The sequence below is a fragment of the Culex quinquefasciatus genome, chromosome 2 (assembly GCF_015732765.1).
Source record: "Culex quinquefasciatus strain JHB chromosome 2, VPISU_Cqui_1.0_pri_paternal, whole genome shotgun sequence".
Taxonomy (NCBI): Eukaryota; Metazoa; Arthropoda; class Insecta; order Diptera; family Culicidae; genus Culex; species Culex quinquefasciatus.
In genome coordinates, this window is record NC_051862.1 from 220,240,164 (window position 1) to 220,261,374 (window position 21,211).

At 43.3% G+C, this 21,211-nt stretch overlaps 5 protein-coding genes across 6 annotated transcripts in view; 3 read left to right on the forward strand and 2 right to left on the reverse strand.

Annotated features, from left to right (window-relative positions):
• LOC6052980 overlaps positions 1-21,211 on the forward strand; it is a 321,821-nt gene that overhangs the window by 121,318 nt on the left and 179,292 nt on the right. The window lies entirely within an intron of this gene.
• Positions 745-2,263, forward strand: LOC119766993. The gene is made up of 5 exons (XM_038253986.1): positions 745-829; positions 896-1,096; positions 1,151-1,417; positions 1,472-1,571; positions 1,627-2,263. The coding sequence occupies exons 2-5, from the start codon at positions 996-998 to the stop codon at positions 1,741-1,743; spliced, it is 585 nt and encodes a 194-aa protein (XP_038109914.1). The 5' UTR covers positions 745-829; positions 896-995; the 3' UTR covers positions 1,744-2,263.
• Positions 1,740-3,824, forward strand: LOC6035758. 2 transcript variants are annotated; one of them, XM_038253983.1, is made up of 5 exons: positions 1,740-1,830; positions 1,885-2,703; positions 2,772-2,982; positions 3,037-3,382; positions 3,446-3,824. In XM_038253983.1, the coding sequence occupies exons 2-5, from the start codon at positions 2,382-2,384 to the stop codon at positions 3,758-3,760; spliced, it is 1,194 nt and encodes a 397-aa protein (XP_038109911.1). In that variant the 5' UTR covers positions 1,740-1,830; positions 1,885-2,381; the 3' UTR covers positions 3,761-3,824. The 2 variants fall into 2 exon arrangements, with proteins under 2 accessions (XP_038109911.1, XP_038109913.1); XM_038253985.1 differs by lacking the exon at positions 1,740-1,830 and having other exon boundaries at positions 2,337-2,595; positions 2,850-2,982.
• Positions 8,692-10,362, reverse strand: LOC6035760. Its single transcript, XM_001845834.2, has 5 exons — positions 9,991-10,362; positions 9,433-9,928; positions 9,280-9,379; positions 8,969-9,223; positions 8,692-8,916 (listed from the first exon to the last, which is right to left on the reverse strand). Exons 1-5 carry the CDS (start codon positions 10,343-10,345, stop codon positions 8,857-8,859), a joined length of 1,266 nt encoding a protein of 421 aa, XP_001845886.2. The 5' UTR covers positions 10,346-10,362; the 3' UTR covers positions 8,692-8,856.
• On the reverse strand, positions 16,219-17,739 carry LOC6035762 (putative odorant receptor 85d). Its single transcript, XM_001845835.2, has 3 exons — positions 17,240-17,739; positions 16,835-17,186; positions 16,219-16,777 (listed from the first exon to the last, which is right to left on the reverse strand). Exons 1-3 carry the CDS (start codon positions 17,737-17,739, stop codon positions 16,472-16,474), a joined length of 1,158 nt encoding a protein of 385 aa, XP_001845887.2. The 3' UTR covers positions 16,219-16,471.

The following is a 21,211-nucleotide window of genomic DNA, read 5'->3' on the forward strand; positions in this document are numbered from 1 at the left end:
ATCGGTGTCAGGTGGTGAGTGTTGGTACTAAAAAATTAAAATAGTGAAATATTTATTTCTCGTAGGGGTAAGTCGTGTAGTGTTATGAGTTGTTAATAGCAAGTTTATTATTTAAATATTTTGCTATAAAATTTAATTAAAGTTTCTTTGAATTGATAAAACTTTTGAAAAGTTTTCATCGATCTTCCAAGTTCTGATGAGTCTACACGGAGAAAAAATAGTTTAAATTGGTACGTTTACAATTGATAGACATTTTTTTATTTCAAATTCGATTTCCATCGAAATTAGGATTGAAATGATCGATTTTTGAACACCAGTGTTGGAAATTTTCGCGTCTCTCCAATATTTATGGACAATTCAGTCGATTTAATCCAGCCCAAGTATAATTCAGCGTGTAATTTCGTGCTATATCCTTGAAGCTATTTGTTATTGATACACTCAATTTGTATCGTAATTTATTCATGATTGCGCATCATCAGCACTATGTCAACGCAATAAAATCCCGCCAATATCGGGATGGTCACTCCCAGTCGCGATGTCACCGAGTCCGGTTACCATCCGCCGGTGTTACTTTCTGCCGCCCGAGCTGGCCGTAATGCCGATAAACCTCCGGAACTAGTCGGGCTGTGGGGACCGCCGAATCAGTTTTGGCGATTTTTAGCCGCTTTCGGCTGGGGAACCGCCGTGATTCTGTTCCCCAAAGCAGTGCTCGGGATGGGCTGTCGGGACTTTGACAAGGTAGCCATTTTTGTGTCGTTGGTAATTTTTGTGGCGAATCGAGGGAAGTTTGAGCGGGCGATTGACGGGTTGAGGGAGATTTTTCATCGAGGTGAGTTGGAACAGTTTTGGGAAAAGAGTTGGAATTGATGTTGCGATTTGTTTCAGTGGCAATCAGGAATCAATGCACGGACTGCTACGATTACATTTGCGAGCAAAACTTGAAAATCGAAAAATTTGTCAAGTTTTACATTGTTTACTGCATATTTGGTCCTTTTATGTTCTGCGTTCCTCCGGTGACCAGCAGTTACTTGCAGTATTTTTCCTCAAGAAAAAACAACTTAGAACCGTTGAGCTTCGAGTTACCCATGGAGCAAGAGTAAGATCTTCCGGAGGTCATGGAAAGCTTGCAACAATGTGTGTTTCGTTGCAGATTTTACGGCCTACAAATTCGCTCAAATTTCGTCCATTACCACGCCTTCGTGGCGCTCTCGGTGTCGGCCTACTGCGTTTGCTCGTACTTTCTAATCATCAAGGCCTGCACGATGTTCCTCATGATCCGGTACAGCGCGCTGACGTACCGATTGGTTGCGATGAGGATTCGAAAATTGACGCGATTCTCCGACGCTGAAGATCAAAGCTCCGCCGTGGAGGTGTCCGACCTGGCCGAGGTCGTTGAGCTGCACAGACTCGCGTACAAGTGAGTTCAATTGTAGCTTTTAAGTTCAATTTCTAGAAGAATCCTAACTTTCAGTGTCACCAACCTGGTAGAAAGCATCTGCCACCTCCCGCTGGCCATACAATTCCTCACCTGTGTTCTGTTTTGGTGCCTGACGATGGTCTACGTCTCGACGGTAATCGAAATTTGCACAAAATTCAAACAATCCAAGTAACCACTGCCCTTCGCAGTCTGTTCAACGTGATGGTCCTGTTCTGGCTGTCGTTGATCGAAACGTTCGGCTACTCCTACCTGGGCTCGCAGCTGATGTAGGAAGCGAACGGTGTGAGCAAGGCCATCTACGATAAGCGATACTATCGGCTGATGTTGCAAAGCATTCAGCGGCCTACTCGGATAACTGGAATAAGATTTTTTTTTTGCCGTGGAGCTGAGAAGTTTGCTGTTTGAAGAAATGTTGATGAAAGTTTAATATGTTGTATTTTTTCAAGGTTATCAACTCATCCTATTCATACTACTTGGTTCTCAAGGACGCTCTTAAACAGCTTTGAAGTTTTTACTTAGAACCGATAGCTGAACATTGAAAAAGTTTTTTTTATAAATTGTGTAGTACTTGACTTGTGCATTGGAAATACTGAATAAATAAGATCGAGTCTCTTCGGATAATGGGTGTTTTTGCCGTGGAGTTTGGCACCTTTGGAAGTGTGCTGTTGCTGAATGTTGATGAAAATTTAATATGTTGTATTTTTTCAAGGTTGTCAACTCATACTGATTGGTTCTCAAGGACGCTCAGTTCCTTTATCAATTGTTTAGTATTGGACTTGTGCATAGGAAATACTAAATAAATCAGATCGAGTCTCTTCGTACCAACAATATTGACAGAATACGTAATTAAGCTTATTTGTAGAACAACCAATCAAATGAAAATACTTTAAATAGCTCGCAAGCAACGATTCCGGACTAGTTCTTCGCATTAAATCACAGCAGAATGTTCACCCCTCCAAACCGTCACCGACTTCCGTCGGAACTCGAGGTGATGCCGTTCATCCTGCGGGCGATGGAGTTTACCGGTCTTTGGGGATCGCCGGTTCAGATTTTTCGATTCCTGGCGGCGTTTGGCTGGGGAACGATGATCATTCTGTTCCCGAAGGCCGTGCTCGGAATTGGGAGCAACCGGTTCGATGAAATCGCCAAGGGAATCGGTGAGTTGTTCTTCGAGGGAAATTTGTACGGAGCGACGGCGATTTTTGCTTTGAAAAGGACCGCTTTCGAGCAGTTGATTGACGGATTAAGAGAGATATTTCACAGGGGTAAGTTTTGTAGAGTATTGAAAGACTACATGACTTACCCCTACGGAAAATATCAATTCTGATTCCAGCTATGAACGGTCCGCACTCTAATGACTGCTACGATCTGCTACTTCGTCAAAATTTGTCCATCAACAAATTTCTCAAAGGTTTCGTCATCTATTGCTGCTTTGGTCCGTCTATTTTCTGCGTTCCGTCGCTTGCCGCAAGTCACTTTCGGTATTGGACGCACTCCGGGAATCAATCGGAACCGCTGATCTTCGAACTACCCATGGAACAAGAGTATACTTGAGGAATTCCTGAGTAGTTTACTTTTAACAGAATTTTTGTTCGCAGATTCTACGGTCTTCTAGTCCGCACAAACTTCCTGCACTATCACATTTTTGTGCTCTGTTCGCTGTTTGCGTACTCCGTTTGTGGCTATTTCCTGCTGGTCAAAGTGTCCGCCCTCCTCCTAATGATCCAGTACAGTTCGTCTACTTACCGCTTGGTGGAGCTTCGGATCCGCAAGATGGCCGAATCAAAAGAAGTGACGCAATCCGAGCTGGTGGACATCGTCGAGCTGCACCGCTTGGCCTACCGCTGCTCCACCCTGGTCGAGCAGATTTGCCACCTTCCGTTGGCCTTGGCGTTCCTAACCTGCATCCTGTATTTCTGCCTTACTTTGTTTTACCTGTCCCATGTGAGGACGAGAACAAAAGTAGAAAGAATTCTGAAATCAAGTAGGCTTTGACTTATTTTGCAGAACATTGGCTTCAACCTGGTTAACGTGATGGTGCTATTTGGGCTGACTGTGCTGGAAACGTTTGGCTATTCGTACCTGGGATCGAAGCTAACGGAGCAGGCCGACGAGGTTGGCGCGGCCATCTACGATCTACCGTGGTTCGAGCACTCGGTTGAGTTGCAGCGGTACTATCGGCTGATGTTGCAACGCGTCCAGCGGCCTACTGAGATTACGGGGGCCAAGTTTTTCGTCGTGCAGTTGGCAACATTCGGCAGTGCGGTGCAAATGTCGTACTCGTACTATTTGGTGCTGAAGGATTTGTTCACTATGATATAATGATTCTTGTTATTTGCATTTTAAATCTGTTCCTGAATAAAAATCAACTAATCACTAATGTGTACTTGTTCACTTGTTTATTCATTTCAACTATGAAAAATACATGAAAACTAAGAAATTTTTTTTTTTCTTATCTTGTCAGGTGAGTTAACTATTGATAAATGGCATAGATGTACAACAAGAACTTTAAGTATACTTAAACAGCGTTGCCAGGTTTGTTAGAATAAACAAATGCCATGTACATGATCTACTACAGGAATTGATAATTGGGAATACACTCAACACCCGGTGGTTGGTCACTTTTTCGTTTGACATTTTTTATGTTGCACCCCGTTGGTTTGACAAAGTCAAACTAAAAAGTGACGAACTGTCACTTTTTACACGTACAGTATCACGCACAGTATCAAAACAAACGTTTGGTAGTGTGTGTGAACTCCGTGTAAAAGGGGTGTCAAACTAAAAAGTTACCCCGTTCGTTTGACAACAGTTGGTGTCAAACCATCAGTGTAGAACCAACAACACCTGCCAACCGTCACCAGGGACAAGGATAGGGGATTCGGAAGACGGGACTTTTCAACAGGACAAGGGAAAATCTCCATGATATCCTGAAATAAGTCTTGCTTGGAGTTGCGTTAGGGAACCTCCCTAAAATTATCTCATTAAGTTCTTGGATACCCCCGGGTGTCTACAAAACGCCTCAAAACCCGTCTGTAACCACATCGAACCAGACTCCCGTGGAATCCTTCGCAGTTCACTGCCACCGCGCGATGACCTAACCGCAAACCACGACGACGCTTCTGGTTTGTTGTTGTGTCACCCGACACGTCTCCTCTAATTGACTGTTTCGACCCGATCGCCGCCGTCTACGATCCACACATGTGAGCGACAAACAATTGGGGCCCGGCCGGCTGCGATCTCGATCGCTCCGAGAGAGTTGAGCAAATTATGTAAATTGCCACAAACGACCGACTTTTCTTCGATTTGTACCTCCGCGGAGTTGGGTGAGCGCGAGATTTATCGTTTAGATAGGTTTGTTGGGCCAACCGCTAAGGGTTAGTTAAGGGGAAATCATAGGGTTTGGCGTCTGGGGCGTTATCGGGAACCTCGTGATGTAATTCCATTTCCGCGTGATTTGATTGTTTGTGGGTGGTGTGGTGATTTGGCCGCGAAATTGGACGAAATCTGCCCCGCTCGCATGCCGTAATAGACTTGTTGAGATAATGTTCTTAAGTCTGTACCGTCGGACATATGGATGAATCGCTCAGAAGAGTGTACAATAATTGCTAATAATATTTCCTCTTTTTCCCCCATCACTAAAAGCATACCAATTATCTCGATCTTTGTTTCCCCTTCTTTTGCTACTCTCATCCCGGGTTATTAAACGCAGTCCGACCAACATATCTCAGCTCTTTTCGAGTGAAAAATGCTGTTTATCATCATCAGTAGCGCAGTGCAGCATTCCTGCGCTCCTTTGTAGCGCGAGATTCACACACATGTTCTGCAGAGACCTTCTTGGCGATCCCAACCTCCCAACTCCCAAGCGGAATAAATTAAAATAAATTTAATAAATTCAATTCGTCGCGGTAGCCGCGCAAGGTCGAGTTCAAGATCTGGATCAACAGCGCGCGGCAAACTTTATGGTAATTGGGCTTACTGCCGGACGTCACGATCGCCCGGTTTTCGAAACCGCAACCGAACCGTTACAGAGACTGGGATCGACACGAGAGTGACATCTGCCAGCAAGACCGACTGGTTTTCTTCGATAAAAATGAAGAAAAGGCACGCACGCTCGAGAGCGAATAATTGGCTGGAAGCTTGTCAATCGGGACGCGGATCGAAGGGGTCGTAAATCTCCTGGCGGAGATTAGAAGGAGGCAGTCGGGTTGGGATTATCGGGAATTGGAGTGGATTTTGTGTCTGGGGTTTGTGGGAAGTTACCAGAAATTGATTTCAATTTCAAGTGACTAAAATAGATCGGCAATTTAATTTTGAAGCGTTCTGAGAACTTATATCAGCTACTTATTACTTATTGATAGCAAAGCGCTAGTGCACTTATAAATTATTCACAATTTGGTTCTTGCGAAACACTCTTGAGTTGACTAATGTCAACTTTTCTTCCAGCACCTGTTGAAATACACATTGCTTTTTAATATTATGTAGATTATACTTTCCCATAATTTCATAGCCGGCCTAACAATACTGTATTGCTTTCACAGTTATAGGCCTATTGGTTAGAGGTTCAGTATTACAAGTTGAAAAATGTCAAAAGACAATGTTTTATTGTACATACCTTAGAAACATTGATTGTTTTTGTTTACATCGTATTTAGAACATCTTTCAGTACAAGATAGTATGAGTAGGACATGTTCATCACCTGCAATTTAAACAAAATTAAGACATTTCGTTTTAAACAGGTCACAAACCGCACATTGCTAAACGTGGTCAGCTCAACGACGAAGAACTTGATCCCGCTGATGCAGGTCGACTTTTGGGTGCGCCGAATGATCAGCTTGTAGTACCGCTGCAGCTCGACGGAGTGCTCGTACCAGGGTAGACCGTACACGGCCTCGCCAACCGCGTCCGCCGAATCGGTTAGGTCCGATCCGAGGTACGAGTAGCCGAACGTTTCCATAAGTGAGGCGAAAAATAGCACCATTACGTTGAACAGGTTGAAGTCGATTCTCTGAGAGGAATTTTTGACAGACTTATTTGATTTTACTCAAGTTTGACGTTCATTACCGTCGAAGCGTAGAGCATGGTCAAGCACCAGTAAACGATGCAGGTGAGAAATTCCATTGCAATTGGAATGTGGCCCATTTCCTCCACCAACTCTGTAATCCTGCAAAGATGATCAGTAACGGCGCCCGCCTAGTCAAACTGTAGACGCATACTCACTGGAAAGCTTGCTCGTGCAGCTCGACCACTTCCGCCAGATCGGCGATCTTAATATCCTCAAGTTGAGTTAATTTTTGAACCCTGGCCGCCACCACCCGGTACGTCAGCGAGCTGTACTTGATCATGAAGAACGCCGTGGTAATTTTGAGCAGCGAAAACAGCGTGCTGACGCAGTGTGCCGGCACGGAAATCGCCAGAAAGTAGTGGTACTGCGAGAAGCTGGTCCGAATTTGCATGCCGTAGAACTCCTGCTCGGCGGGGAGTTCCAGAATCAGCGGTTCCGTGGTGTTTCCCCTCGTCCAGTAGTGGATGTGGTTGCCGAATAGCGAGGGAATGCTGTACGCGAACGGGGCACTCAGGCAGTACACGAGGTAGAACTTGAAAAACGTTTTGATCTTGTTGTTCTGATCCACAATGATATCGTAGCAGGCGCCAAAGTTTTCGTCGATGGTGACTGAAACAAAATCGCACCTTGAAATCACAACCTACGCCTGCTAGATCGTACCAACCCTTCCGGAAAAAGTCCTCAAATTCGCCCATCAACTTTTCAAACGTTTGCCGTTTCACGGCAAAGATCGCGATCGGCACGTAGATCGACGCTTCGAACACAAACTCCGCGATGCCTTTGATGATCGCGGCCGAGTCGCTGCTTCCGATTCCGTCGACCAGCTTGGGCAGGAAAATGATGCTGAATGCGTACACGAACAGCACTGCAAAGCGGTAGAAATTGTCCCACGAGCCCCATAGTCCGATGAATTCCAGGATTCGCAGGTTTGCCGGCATGACCAGGAGTTCCTCCGGGAGAGGATTTTTGGACGATTTGTTTCCATCGACTTCCTCCGGAAGGGAATATTTCTTGAATAAGTCGGACATCTTGACCAACTAGTTTGCTTTCCATCGAGTTCATATTTATACAGTTAACCAAACAAAGGACTCGTATTCCAGACTTTTCCACCGGTGACAATGACTTGCAAGTGCACTGATTGTTGATGTCGGCGAGCAATGATAATTGACCGACTGTGAACTTTTTTCAGTGCAAACAAAGCAAATCACATGTGGCAATTTTGCTTCTGAGAAAAAATTAAAACAGTAAAGCAATTCTCTACGAAGTCGGTCTATTTTTAATTTTATTTTTTGTATATTTTATCAAACTAAAACTTTTTTGGTGCCTTCGATATGCCCAAAGAAGCCATTTTGCATCACTAGTATTTCTATACAAATTTGGCAACTGTCCATACAAAAAACATGATTTGCAAAAAAAAACACTATTAATGCCACAATGACAATTTTTCAGAAATTTCCAGAATGTGCAAAAAATCTTTGACTGAAACATGATTTTTTAATCAATACTGATTTTTTTTTATCAATACAGATTTCTTTTTTCAAAAAATCAAAATGTTGTTCGCAAAAATTTTCACCTTCATTTTTCGATGTAAAATCGAATTTGCAAAAAGGAAATACTTTAGTGGAATTTTGATAATGTTTAAGCCATTTTTAGGTAACTTTTTGAAAAAAGTCGCAGTTATTCAGTTGTTAACATTAATGCTCATGAAAAAAAAATATTTTTGAAAAGCTCAGAAAATTCTCTTAATTTTGCTTTTTTAACTTTGTTGATTCGACCTTTAGTTTCTGAGATATTGCCGTGCAAAGATTTAAAAACAGGAAAATTTGAGAAAATTGATGTTTTCCAAGTCTCACTCAAAAAACCCACGTTTTTCTAATGTCGAAATCTCAGCAACTGAACATTCGTAAAAATTTTCGATCTTTTCAAAAACAATATTTTCAAAATTTTTAAATCAAGACTAACACTTTAAAAAGGCGTAATATTGAATGTTTGACCCTTTTGAAATGTTAGTCTTGATTAAACAAAATGTTTTCGTCCAGTGTAGTTTTTATATATCATTTTTGTATGGACAGTTGCCAAATTTGCATGGAAAAAAATATGGACAAACCAAATGGCTTTTTTGGGCATACCGAAGGCACCAAAAAAGTTTCAGCTGTATTAAAAAATAAAAAAAAATCGAATGACCGAAATCTCAGAGAATTGCTCAGTAACGTGAGGTGAAAATGCAATTTTATTCCTACTTGCTTGCTAATTTGGTAACGAGTACTACAAATTCTCATAATTGTTTATTTATGAGATTTAAACACCTAACAAAAGTTTCCTTCAATATTTGTATCATCATTTAACTTTCAAAAATTTAAAGTTGCTGAAGGACATCCTTCAGCACCAGAAAGTAAGAGTAGGACATTTGCATTACCTGAAAATAGACAAAAATTAACCAAAATACTTCAAAATAAGTCAAACCTCACATTGGCAAACGTGGTCAACTGCACGAGGAAAAATCGCAACCCGAAAATCCCGGTCGTTCGCTGCGTGCGCTGAATGATCAGCCGGTAGTACCGCTGCAGCTCGACCGAGTGATCGTACCAGGGCAAATCGTAGATGGCCGTGCCAACGGCCGCCGCCTCCTCCGACAGCTCCGATCCGAGGTACGAGTAGCCAAACGTTTCCATCAGGGAGGCCAGGAACAGAACCATAATGTTGAACAGACTGAAGTCGATGTACTGGAAAATCATGGGTTACTTGATTTGTACGCTTTGGATGTTTTCTCGGTGGTTACCGTTGAGATGTAGAACATTGCCATGCAGTAGAACATGACGCAGGTGAAGTACTCCAGTGCCACCGGAAGGTGAACAATGTCCTCAATCTGCTGGGTTATTCTGAAATGGGAGCGCGATCAGTCATGGCCTACTACCACCAACTGAACCCTCACTCGTAAGCTTGCCGATGCAGCCGGACCACTTCGGCCAAATCGTGCACATTGACCTCGGTCCTGTTGGAGGACGACAATCCGGCTGGTTTCGGGCCACCCGGAAGCTGCGGCAGCTTTCGGATCCGCTCGCAAACCAGTTGGTACGTCAGCGAGTTGTACTTGATCATGATGAACGGCGTCGTGATCATGACGAGCAGAAAGAACTTGCTGGCGCAGTAGGCCAGGAAGGAAAATCCCAAAAAGATTTGGTTGTGGATGAAGTTTTTGCGGATGTCCAGCCCGTAGAACTCTTGCTCCATTGGGATTTCGTAAACGAGGGGTTCCGAAAGATTCTTGCCGATTGCGTCCCAGTACCGCAAGTAGGTGACCGTCGCAGACGGAATGCAAAAGATGATCGGTCCCGTCGCACAATACAGCACCATGAAGAGCCAGAAATATCGGATTTTGACGTTTGTCGTGCGAATCAGATCGTAGCAGTCGTTGTCCGCGTTGCTGACTGTAGTTCAAAAGGGCAAAATCTAACCACGTTGCACGCTCAAAATGTCCCCCCAAACTCACCTTCGTGAAAAAACTCCGCCAACCCGTTGACGACCTTCACAAAGCTCGCTCGCTTCGTAGAAAAAATCAACGCACTCAGATAAATGTTCGCCTCGAAAATAAACTCCGCAATCCCCTTGGCCATGATGGCAAACTCGCTGTGTCCGATGCCCAGAAACGCCTTCGGGAACAGGATCACCATGGTCCCGGTGGTCATGAATAGCACAAAGAACGGAAACTGGTTCCACGAGCCCCACAGTCCGACAAACTCTAGCACCCGCAGCGTGTACGGCATGATCTGGAGTTCTTCGGGCAGCCGGCGCCGGAACACGGCCGAGTCGACCTTGGTGACGGCGGTGGTTTTGGTGGTTGCCATCGTAGTAGGCTGCTCGGCGGCTGTCAGAAATTTGGCATCGGAAGCTGAGTCGGGAGACGTTTTATTCTTGCTGGAAACGATTATTGTCAAAGTGGTGTACGTCATTTAGAAGGGGACATGTGGGGTAAAATGGGACATTTTTATTTGTTTTGTTTTCACAAACTTTGCGCTTTATTTAAAGTCGTTGACAATTAACCCACGATTTCTAGAGCAAAACATCATGTATTAAATAAATCTTAATCATTTAAAAAACTGGAACTCTCGAGTTTGGAAGTGACTTTTTTTGCTGTGCACAAAAATCAATGTAACTCAAAGATTAACAAAGGATGTGTAGGCAAAGAATCACTCTAAGGAAGACAATGTTCCACAAACTGAACGTATGATTTGAGTTAATTTCCACCATTTATTATTCAGTTTTGGGAATATAACAAGGTTAAAGTTCGCATAAAATCACTTGCATATTCTGAGGTTAGAATAACTGAATAAAAATTCGGTTCTAAAAACCATGTTTAACCCCGTTCCAAAACACGCAACTTCCCGAAGGTTAAATAATAAAGAAATATTAATTTCAAATTTCATTTTTTAATTATTCAAATCGTCAAAAAAAAGGTTGAAACTGGATCTAGAAAAAATACCTTCAACGAAACGTTCGAAAGGTTTACCTTTGGCCCCTTTTCCCAAATATTCAGTTGAAAGCTTCGAGAAGGTTATAAATGCTAAATTTACAGGTGGTAAGCAGAAACTTTCCTTCCCAGCGGTGATTTGATTTGAAATTTTTATGTTCCAATGGTGCGCATTTGCGCAGTTATCTAAATTGATTTTGATTGCATTTTGCAAGGTCAGTCAATGTTATGGTACATTGTAATAATTATATTAAATTTGTACAAATCGTAGACTTTATGATATGACGGATCACAAATGATTTTTTTGTTTCAAACATTTCATTTACTCTTTTGCAGTTGCGTTTTGTGTTTTGACATTTCTAAAAAATCACTAGAAATTTGATCCGTTCCATCTCATCCAACCAACTAGAAGGGCATCGCCACTGCTCATGGCCTACTCTGCCGTTCAACAAACCCAACAAATTTAACCAACAGACATTTCCCGGTGCAATCCGCGACGACCTTGGCCGCCCGGTTACCGGGTCGGCGGAAATTGAGGCATTTTTCGGCATCTCCTAATTAGCGCCACCGTATTGATCACGACGCGACGACCTTGGTCCGAGAAATCGCGGTGGATGTCCGTAAAAATCGTGCGAAAAAAAAAGATCCAAGAAAATGAATGATCCATCAGTGGCAATGAGTCGGTCGTTTCGCGAAAATTAGAGGCTTTTGCGTTTCATGGGAAGCTGATTGAATCTGAAAAATGCCGGTTGGTTGAAGTTTTCAGGTGTTTGCGACTTTGTGCAGGGTTGCCAGATCTGTAGGAGTTAATTATTCGAGTTAACGGTAAATTGACTTTAATCAATTTTAATTTTATTTGCAAATTTCAAGTCATTTTAGATAATTAGGCAAATTTAAACATTTTTCCAAAATTTGCAACAACTTTGCAGCACGTAAAATCGCTTAATTTCACACGGTTCTGCTGCTGCTGCAGCAGCAGTATTGTCGGTAGCAGACCATGCAAATTGTGCTGCCTCAACTTGGCCAACCGCAAAAAAAGCTCAACTTACGTGCGCACACGGCGGCTAATGAAGGAAAGGAAAGCAAACTCTTCAAGGTTGGAGCAACAAAAAACCAACAACAAACAGAGTTGAAGCAAAAATGAGTATGTCATACGATATTGCACGTTGAACAGCGAAAAAAAGCGTTCCAAACATTTGAGCGAATGTTTTGCCAACAGCAAGTTTTTTTTTTCGCGAAAATTTCATTTAGGCTTATTATTTTTGCAAAACCCCCGCACGCAATTGCAACCCCGCTGACCCCACCTCCACCCCCCACAGAGTGATTAATCAAAGAGTGCGCGAGTAATTGCAGCGTACGTGCCATGAAATATGATTCCACCTTTTTGCCCCACCGATTTTTTTGGACGAACATCCAAGCAACCCACCGCAAACACAGCTATATTTGGTGAAAAGCAGCATGTTTTCGCGCCAACTTTTACACGTGGTGGCCGCGGCTTGCGGGTGCATTCATCAAACGAGATTGATAGTTTAATGCCGCTCACTATAGGCTGACTAGCAGGCTAAGGCGAGAAGACAGCAAAAATGTTCATCAACATAGCCTGGCAAAGTGCGACCCATAAACGTCACGAACGCCATAAATCGGTTCACTTTCCATAGCGTACATGCTCCTCACATCATCAGCAGACAGGCAGGCAGGTGTGATAGTAATTTCACTATCGACGAAAGTACGTTTTTGTGCGGGGGAAAAGTCTTGGAATAAATCGTGTAAAATAAAAAAAACTAGAAAGGTATTATAGACACACGGAGAAAAATAAGTTCCCAGAATCATGAACAAACGTTAACGACATTGGCAACCACGAACAAAATTTTCAAATTACACGTTTTTGAAAAACATTTCATGAAATTTAAACACTTCTTTCGTGGTTTCAAATATCATTATCACTTGTTTACGATTTTGGGAACTAATTTTTCTCCGTGCAGCAAAAGCTGCGTGTAAAGGCATGGATAAAATTCATGTTGCATGATTTTATGAAGTTTTTTGTAATATTACACTCAAAGATATGTAAGCCATCAGTATGGGAAAACTACAAGACTGAAATGACAAGCTCATATTAACGTTCTTTGCACTCTTCAACGGTCTGGTAGCCGTGCGGGATAAGGCACCAGTATTCGTTAGTGAGAGCTAGGTTTGAATCGCGTCGGTAGCAACTTTTTTTTGTGTGTGCAAAAAATCTGACTATGCAGTATTAAACTTCAGTGACTTTTCTTACATGCGATTTTATGCATGGATATTTTTGCTTTTTTGAATTTTAGAATACAAGAAAGTTATCCTGGAAGACAATTTTGATCAAATTTACTAAACTCAAATTTTTCATTATTTTTTAATATGATCAATTAAAAATAATTCCTTAAAAAAGATTTTTTTAATGATTTTTCTAAACAAATATTTGTGTAAAATTATGATCAATGAGGTTTTTTTTTTAATTTGAAATTGCTTATTTTTTGTCTCAAAAGAGCCCACTCATGAACCACGTGGACACTTCAGGGGTACGCCCCATACAAAAAAGTTTTTTTGTATGTACAATTGTCCACAAGTGAGAAGGAAGATGGTCTTGAATTTAGAGAAAAAAAATGTTCACGTGGTTTATGGATTGTCCCAAAGCCTTGATTATCCGAATATTCGATTATCCAAAGTTCGATTATCCGAAGGCTCGATTATCCGAACATTCGATTATCCGAACATTCGATCATCCCAAGGTTTGTATAGAATTTTGGATAATCGAATTATGAAAAAATCGCATTTTTTCATTTCTTTACTATTTATTGGTTTATTGCCTTCAAAGTTACCAAATGCATTTTTTCAATATTTCGTAACAACCATTTTGGTCGCCATCTTGGATTTTAAAATTCTTAATCACTTTGAAGTAGTTAAGTAGTTGGGTCTTATTAAAGCTCGACATCAAAAATAAGACAAAGATAAAATCGATTCGATTATCCGAAGTGAAATTTTTCTGATGCCTTGGGATAATCGAATCTGCTTTTTTTTTAATATTATTTTGAATATTGCATGCATAATATCAACATCCATGGCGAATTAAAACGATTCAGTAGCAATTTGGCAGTTGTCCATACAAAATCTGTATCTTTTGCAGGAATTTTTGTTGGTATTGATGAAAACTATTTAAAAAAAACGGTGTACGGATTTTTCCCAATTTTTAAATTGAAAAAAAAAACATTCAAAAATCGTACCCTAAATTTATTTTTTTGTTATTTCCGACTTTTTTTTCAAAAAAATTGGGCTCCTACGTTTGATAGATCTTTAAATTTATGCCTTTACAAATCCATCATAAAAGTTTTTTTTCTTCAAGTTTTTAAACTTAAGCCGTTGCTGAACATGATTGTAATTAATGTGAATACAAAGAGACGAGTTGTTCCTTTTAATTCCGCTATATATTTTTAATATCTTGACAGATACGTATTTCGTCTACTACTTGCAGACTTCATCATCACTGATGAAGTCTGCAAGTAGTAGACGAAATACGTATCTGTCAAGATATTAAAAATATATAGCGGAATTAAAAGGAACAACTCGTCTCTTTGTATTCACAGTAATGCATTCTGCTAAAACGCTCAACCAAACCACAACTAGTAATAATGTATCAGCACTAACGAACAGCTTTAACGGTCTAGTGGCGTTTCCCCAAAAGGATAAAACTCCAAGATCGCAGATACTAGAACATTTAGACAAGCGACAAGTCTTTGGCTATTAACGGCGCCCGCCAGACCAGTTTGTAGATATCGGGAGGAAGGGATATTTTAAGAGTTTTTTTTTGTTATTAATAATCTTTGTTAAATTATTAGAAAAATATTTATGAATTGTAAACTGAACAAAAATAAATAACCTCAACAACAACCCTTCAATAAAATCAGAAAAAAACATTAAAAATGATATAAAAATTATTGCGATTAGCTATTAAAACTTACATTATAAATAATTCCGTTATGAGTTCAGGTGAATGCATCAATCACCTTGCCCTAATCACCCAAAGAAAGGGAGGTTTCCCTCTCTTTCAGAAAAAAAAAACTCAGCTGAACCAGTTTTCCACGTTTTACCTCACATGCAACATGTTGTCGCTTTTGCTGTTTGCCACATTTACACCCGTGTGATAGTAAAATTTGATGCATATTTTACAACAGAAAAAAACGTGGTGTTGGTCGCAAATTAGGTCTCAAGTTTCACGTCCCATCAAAGCTGGTATAGCAGGAGGTACCGACCTAGAAGCGGTGGGAACGGAACCGGTTGACCGCAGTTTGACTATTTGGTGTTTTTGGTGTGGCGTTTTTAAGGTCAAAAGAATGGCTTGTCGAGGTCAAGATCGCAATTTTAGGGGCGTGATCGCCGCGAAGCGGGGAGTGGCCTTCTGAACAGGTGAGCTTAAGAGCTTCGAAGTCTACCGAAGTTCATCACGCCTGTAGAAATCGATTACTGCATCAAGAACCCCCAGCAAAAAGTGGCTTGTAATGACCATGTTCTTCTCCAAGTCGGCAGCATTGAGTCCTCAACGGCGATTCATTGAACTTCATCCAAGTTGGCTCTCCAAGTGCAACGAATGACCGGCAGGCCTTGGCAGGGAGGTGCGAAGTAACTCGAAACCGACTCCCGGCTTGCTTCGATTATTGAACACGAGAGCTCGAAAACGGAGCAAATATTCCATATTTATTGCGCGATTGAACCGTTTTGTTGTTATCGACCGCGGCCAAGTTTGAGGTTCTGCTGAATCACCGGCAGTCCGATTTTCCGATTCGTACCGGGTGGGTGGGTTGGTGGAGGAGGAAATTAGCTGAAGCGCGAAGCAAAAGGCTGGAAAAAATGTTGTATATAAAATATCGATAGAGAAAATTGAATTTTAATTGGCAGTGTGTGTGTGTGTAGCCGGCTATTGCACGCGGCCCCCAAACAGGTTGCTTCACGAAGTTTGTTGGGTCATGCCAACCGCACGTCGAGGCCTGGCCTCGAGTAACCTCGTGGTATCGCTTTTTTCGGCTGGGGGCTTTGTTTGGCGAAATTGCGATACTCCCCTTCGGCGGGTTTTGCTGTCTGGCGTGAAGGCTTGGTTCGAAAATTGCGTTTCCCGCAAACGGCAGATTTCCGGAACGAATTTTTGAGGTTTTCGATTTTCAATGTCTTCTTGTTCGTAATAGAAGTGGGAGTCAATTTCTAGTGGTTTTCTGGAGTGAAAAGCATAACTAATGTTAATTTCTTTTTCTTTTATTGCAGGTAAATATCAGCCACTTTCTGGAGGTTTCACCAACATTTGAGATTCGTGAGTAACAAGTTGTGTTGAAAAATGTGCGAGTTTTGTCCTTTTGCATCAAAGCAACCTTGTCAAGTTTATCTGAATTTCAACCAATATTTATGCTGTCAAATTCAAGACCTTCTACCAAACAGTAATTAGTGATAAACGGTGTGTGAATAAACAAGTAAGAGCCAGCAAGTCCCCTTAAAAGCGCTTTTTCAGTATCAAGTAGTACGAGTACGACGCTTGCACGACCAGCCCCAACCGTTCAATGTTGACAAAGTAAAACTTGGCCGCCGTGATCCCAGTAGGCTTCTGCGCCCGCTCGATGATCAGCTGCATGTCCTTTTGCATCGCGGTAGGCTCGTTGTACCACGGGTAGCGATAGACGGCATGGCCAACTGCGGCGGCCGTCTCTGCCAGCTTGGATCCGTTGACGCAGTAGGCGATCATCTCGCCCATAAGAACCGCAAACAAGATGATCACGCACACTGCGTTCGGGCCAAAGTTCTACCAGGGCGGGATTTTTGGATAAGATCGCGAATGATCACTTCTTGAATGACTTACCGTTGACACGTAGAACATCATCAGGCACCAGATCAGGATGCAGTTCAGGATCTGGTTGATCATCATGAAGCAAACCGTGTCTTCCAGGTGTTTGGTGTACTGAAATGCTAGTTTGTGAAGGTTGACGATCTCCCGGAGTTGATTTTTACGCGCAATCTCTTCTTTAACGTTTCCCAGACGGTCGATGCTCATCGCAACCAGCTCGAACAACTTCGTTCCGTACTGAATGCTGACCAATATCACCGCTCCCTTTAAGGTACTCTGGTATGACGAGCAAAAGATGGCCATCGAGCAGAACACAAGGTAGATCGCGTAGTCCAGCAGGTTGCGGCGAATGTCCAACCAGTAAAACCTAAAATTTGATCTTTTAGTTCAAAATTTTCATTTTAAACATCTAGATCTTACTGCAACTCCGCGATCAACATAAAATCCCCGCGATCACCCTCCCCCGGAAACACCACCTTCACACAGGTGAAGATCATCGGTATCCCAAGATACAACACAACCCAAAACCCAATCCACGCCGCATAGCTCTTCGAGAACCGCTCCATTTTCCGGTTGAACGCCGCAATCTCTCCCAGCAACTCCACGTCCTCATACATCAACACCGTTTCCCGCAACACCTCGACCAACCGCTCGAACGAGCCCCGCCGGCTGGCGAAGATCCCGATCGAGACGCACACCTCGGTGAAGAAGATCAGCTCGGCGGTGTTGCGGGCGAACGAGTCGAAGCCATCCTTGCCGGAGCCGAGGGCGGCCTTCGGGATGATCAGGACCACGGACATGCAGAGCACGACGGACGCGTAGCGAACCAGCTCGCGACGATCGCCCCAAAGGCCGACGAAGCGGAGCATCCGCAGGGGGAACTTGAGCACTTGCAGGTCCGGTGGGATGGCTGGGGACATGGCGACTGTTGCAATTTTGAGGTCGTTTGGAGTTTTTAAAGGATGTTGGAAATTGCGAAGGCGTGACTTTTAATTTGTAGGTTAGGGCGGAAATTATCATCTTGGAACCTTCCAGAATTCCAAAATGCATTGGGAATCAACATTTGTCCGTGAGACCTTAATTTTAGGTTAGACTACTTGTCAACGGAATCGAGGTCACTCGAAATAATATGTTTGGCATTCTTAGCAAGCCACGTCAGTAAACGCTTCAGTTGCATCAAGGTATGATAGATTTGGCCTTCCTGAACACGATCCACTCGATGGAATTGAATTTTAGTGAATTTCCTGCTTGTAATTAAAGTTTAAAATTTGAATGCTATTGAATTTCCTTAAGCAACCATGCGCACCCTTTTATTTTTTGTACGAAATTTACAATTTTATTTATTGGCAGGAAATTCATTTAAATTCAATTCTGTCGATTGGAGCGTGTTCTGAGCGCCAAATCTATCATACCTTGATGAAATTGAACATCTTGTTTAAAACGACAGACTGGTTTAGGGCGGAAACGGTTTTTACGGTAAATTTTTTGTCATTTTTAATCAGATCCATAATTACAGACGTTTTTTTGTCAACCCTCCAAGATCCAGATATCGCGTCAAAACAATGGATTACGTGACTTCGCAATAAAATAAATAAACCTTTATGTCGTATATCACTATCTCTACCTTATAAAACAACTTAATTTTTGCGCCTCCCCGCTCGTCGACGACCCCAGCCAATTTGGACAGCTGAGTGAGTTAAGACAACAGCTTGATTAAATCACCCTCCTGGCCTCTCCTCCATCAAGAAAAATCGCGAAACTTGCGACCCGCGACCGAAGAGCGTCGCCCTACCTCACCTTCGTCACGCAACCTGTGAAACAAAAAAAATGGCACCACTTGTAACGAGCCATAATGGCAAAATTCAAGAAACCGCAACAAAAAAACGCAGAGTTGTCGAAATCACGTTCCGCGCGTAAATTCCGCACGGTCATCGCCGGCGAAGCCGGCGGTAGCTCGAGAACCAATTTCGCATAGCGAAATCGAGATCATTGATCTGGTGATACTTCGAATCAGGTGCTTCTGTCACTCTGTTCTGCAGAATTCTCGAAAATTGAGGAAAATCGATGACGAATCCCCGCGTTGAACGAGGTCACGAACGCTTCCTGACGATCGTGTCGGAAAATTCCGTCATTCAGCCATTGACCAACTCGCCGCGACATCCGTTGCGCGCTGTTATTATTAGCCCGAAAACATTTTCTCATTAACGATAATTCTGTTGTTCTTGTTCTTCAGTCGCCGTCTAGGCCAAGCGACATGATCACAACGCCGCGCTACGCGCGATGACGCGCTTCTATTTCGACTGCAACCGGCAATACCTTCGCGATGACGTCAGCGTGTCATCGTCGCAGTAGGCCGCCCAAAAGTGCGCGCGCGGTCGCGAAATTACTGTTAGAGCTGTCAGTTATGCAGATTGCTTGGATTGCGCACAAAAATGATAGTTATTTAATTGTTTGGAACGGATTTGTGTGCGCGAGCGCGCGCCGTATGAATTGACAACACAGCGGCGTCGATTGTTCCCGGAGGGTTGGCCGCGGTCGTTGTACTCTCACTTTCGAGGCGGTAATTACGGTTTATTGACCGCCGCAGTAGGCGAGAGTTGTCAAATTACATAAATTTCAGCTGAATAGTACTGCAAGTACGCCCTTGTTCAGGCCCTTGTTTACGACAGCTCAATCCAGATTGGCGAAATTAACTTCATTTGCAAAGAAAGCCATTATCCCGCCTAGATTTCCCGAAAGGGTTCATAACTTAAGTCACACCCTGGTTCACGGGTCTACAGTGCAACAGCGACGCTGGAAGAAAACGGTTTTAATTATTCTGCTATGCACGGCCGTCGTCCCAGCATGCCTTGACGCGCGAGTCTTTTTGCAAGCATAAATTTGTTGATCTTGAGAGGTGGGAGAAATCTGCGCTGGGCAATAAATCTTGCTTTCTACCTGGGTTATCTGTCCGGGCTGTGATATATGACATAATTAGTGGAGAGAAACTTTCTGTTTTGCTAAGAGGCGCGGACTCTGCCATGTCTGTCATGTTTCTACATAATTGGTTCATCTCGCAGGGCACGCTGCGATCAAGCGTTGAACCGTTCCTTCAGGATCAAGTAATAGGAGTAGGACGTCTGGACGACAACTCCGAATCGCTTGATGTCCACGTAGTAAAAATTCCCGGCCGTAATCCCGATCGTACTCTGCGCTCGCTGGATCATCAGCTTGAGCTCTTTCTGCACGGTGACCGGCTCTCGATACCACGGGTACATGGCCACGGAGTTGGCTACCTCGGCTGCCTGTTAAAAGTAGTAAAGCCGATTTAATTGCTATTAAAAGTATTCTCAAAGACTCAAACCTTCGAGCTCAGCTCGTCTCCGCTGAAGCAGTACGCAAACACTTCCACCATCAGAACCGCAAACAAGATCACCATATTTACGACGTTCGGGCCGTAGGTCTGTCCGTACAATTAACATTAATAATAAACTTGAACTTTGATCCCTCAACACGCATTCCTACTCACACTCGAGATATAAAACATCATCAGGCACGAGATCAGCATACAGTTGACGAACTGCGACAGCAGAATAAAACTCATGATATTCTCCAGCAGCTTCGCGTACTCCAACGCCGTCTTGTGCAGCTCGAAGATCTCCACCAACTGCTTCCTACGATACTCCTCCTTCCCTTCTTCAAAATTCTCACCCCGCCCAAGATCGGCGATCTTCAGCGAAACCAACTCGAAGATCATCGCACCATACCGGATGATCGTAAACAGTACCGTCCCCTTGACCGTACTCAAACACGCCGATCCAGTCACCGCCGGCACCAGCAGCACCATGTAGATCACGTAGTGCCAAATGTTCCTCCTGGTGTCCAACCAGTAAAATTTGTTCTCCAACGGCAGCACAAACTCGACCCCCTCCGTCCCATTCCCAGCCGCCGAAAAGTAGTTGAAGAACGTCGCCGTCATCGGCAGCGGCACGTAGAAGATCAAGCAGCTCCCAATGAAGCAAGCGTAGATCCTCGAATACCGAAAAATCTTCCAATTAAAATCCACGATCGCCTTCCGACAGCTCTCCGGCTGATCCTCCCCGGCACACTTCCTAAACGAATCCTGCAAAATGTTAATCATCCGCACGTACGATCCCCGCTGCAGCGCAAATATCACCATCGACGAGATAAAGTCCCCAAAGTAGATCAGCTCGGCGGTTCCACGTGCGAACGAGTCGAACCCCTCGCCGCCGTACTCCAGGGTACTCTTCGGGATCAGGATCATCAGCGTCATCCAGGACGCGATCGCGCCAAACTTGGCCACCTGGCGGCGATCCTCGCCCCACAGACCGATCAGCTCCATGGTCTGCAGACCGACGGGTAGGACGTCCAGGTTGCTGCGGAAGAAGCGCT

Excerpts from the sequence above, each read along its gene's own strand:
- LOC6035760 (XM_001845834.2), bottom strand. The coding sequence starts at position 10,345 with ATGGCAACCACCAAAACCACCGCCGTCACCAAGGTCGACTCGGCCGTG. Across the intron at positions 9,929-9,990 it reads GGCGGAGTTTTTTCACGAAG|TCAGCAACGCGGACAACGAC; the intron begins GTGAGTTTGGGG and ends TTTGAACTACAG. Across the intron at positions 9,224-9,279 it reads CAATGTTCTACATCTCAACG|TACATCGACTTCAGTCTGTT; the intron begins GTAACCACCGAG and ends ATGATTTTCCAG.
- LOC119766993 (XM_038253986.1), top strand. The coding sequence starts at position 996 with ATGTTCTGCGTTCCTCCGGTGACCAGCAGTTACTTGCAGTATTTTTCC. Across the intron at positions 1,097-1,150 it reads GAGTTACCCATGGAGCAAGA|ATTTTACGGCCTACAAATTC; the intron begins GTAAGATCTTCC and ends GTTTCGTTGCAG. Across the intron at positions 1,418-1,471 it reads CTGCACAGACTCGCGTACAA|TGTCACCAACCTGGTAGAAA; the intron begins GTGAGTTCAATT and ends CCTAACTTTCAG.
- LOC6035762 (XM_001845835.2), bottom strand. The coding sequence starts at position 17,739 with ATGTCCCCAGCCATCCCACCGGACCTGCAAGTGCTCAAGTTCCCCCTG. Across the intron at positions 17,187-17,239 it reads ATGTTGATCGCGGAGTTGCA|GTTTTACTGGTTGGACATTC; the intron begins GTAAGATCTAGA and ends ATCAAATTTTAG. Across the intron at positions 16,778-16,834 it reads TGATGTTCTACGTGTCAACG|AACTTTGGCCCGAACGCAGT; the intron begins GTAAGTCATTCA and ends CCGCCCTGGTAG.
- LOC6035758 (XM_038253983.1), top strand. The coding sequence starts at position 2,382 with ATGTTCACCCCTCCAAACCGTCACCGACTTCCGTCGGAACTCGAGGTG. Across the intron at positions 2,983-3,036 it reads GAACTACCCATGGAACAAGA|ATTCTACGGTCTTCTAGTCC; the intron begins GTATACTTGAGG and ends TTTTGTTCGCAG. Across the intron at positions 3,383-3,445 it reads CTTTGTTTTACCTGTCCCAT|AACATTGGCTTCAACCTGGT; the intron begins GTGAGGACGAGA and ends CTTATTTTGCAG.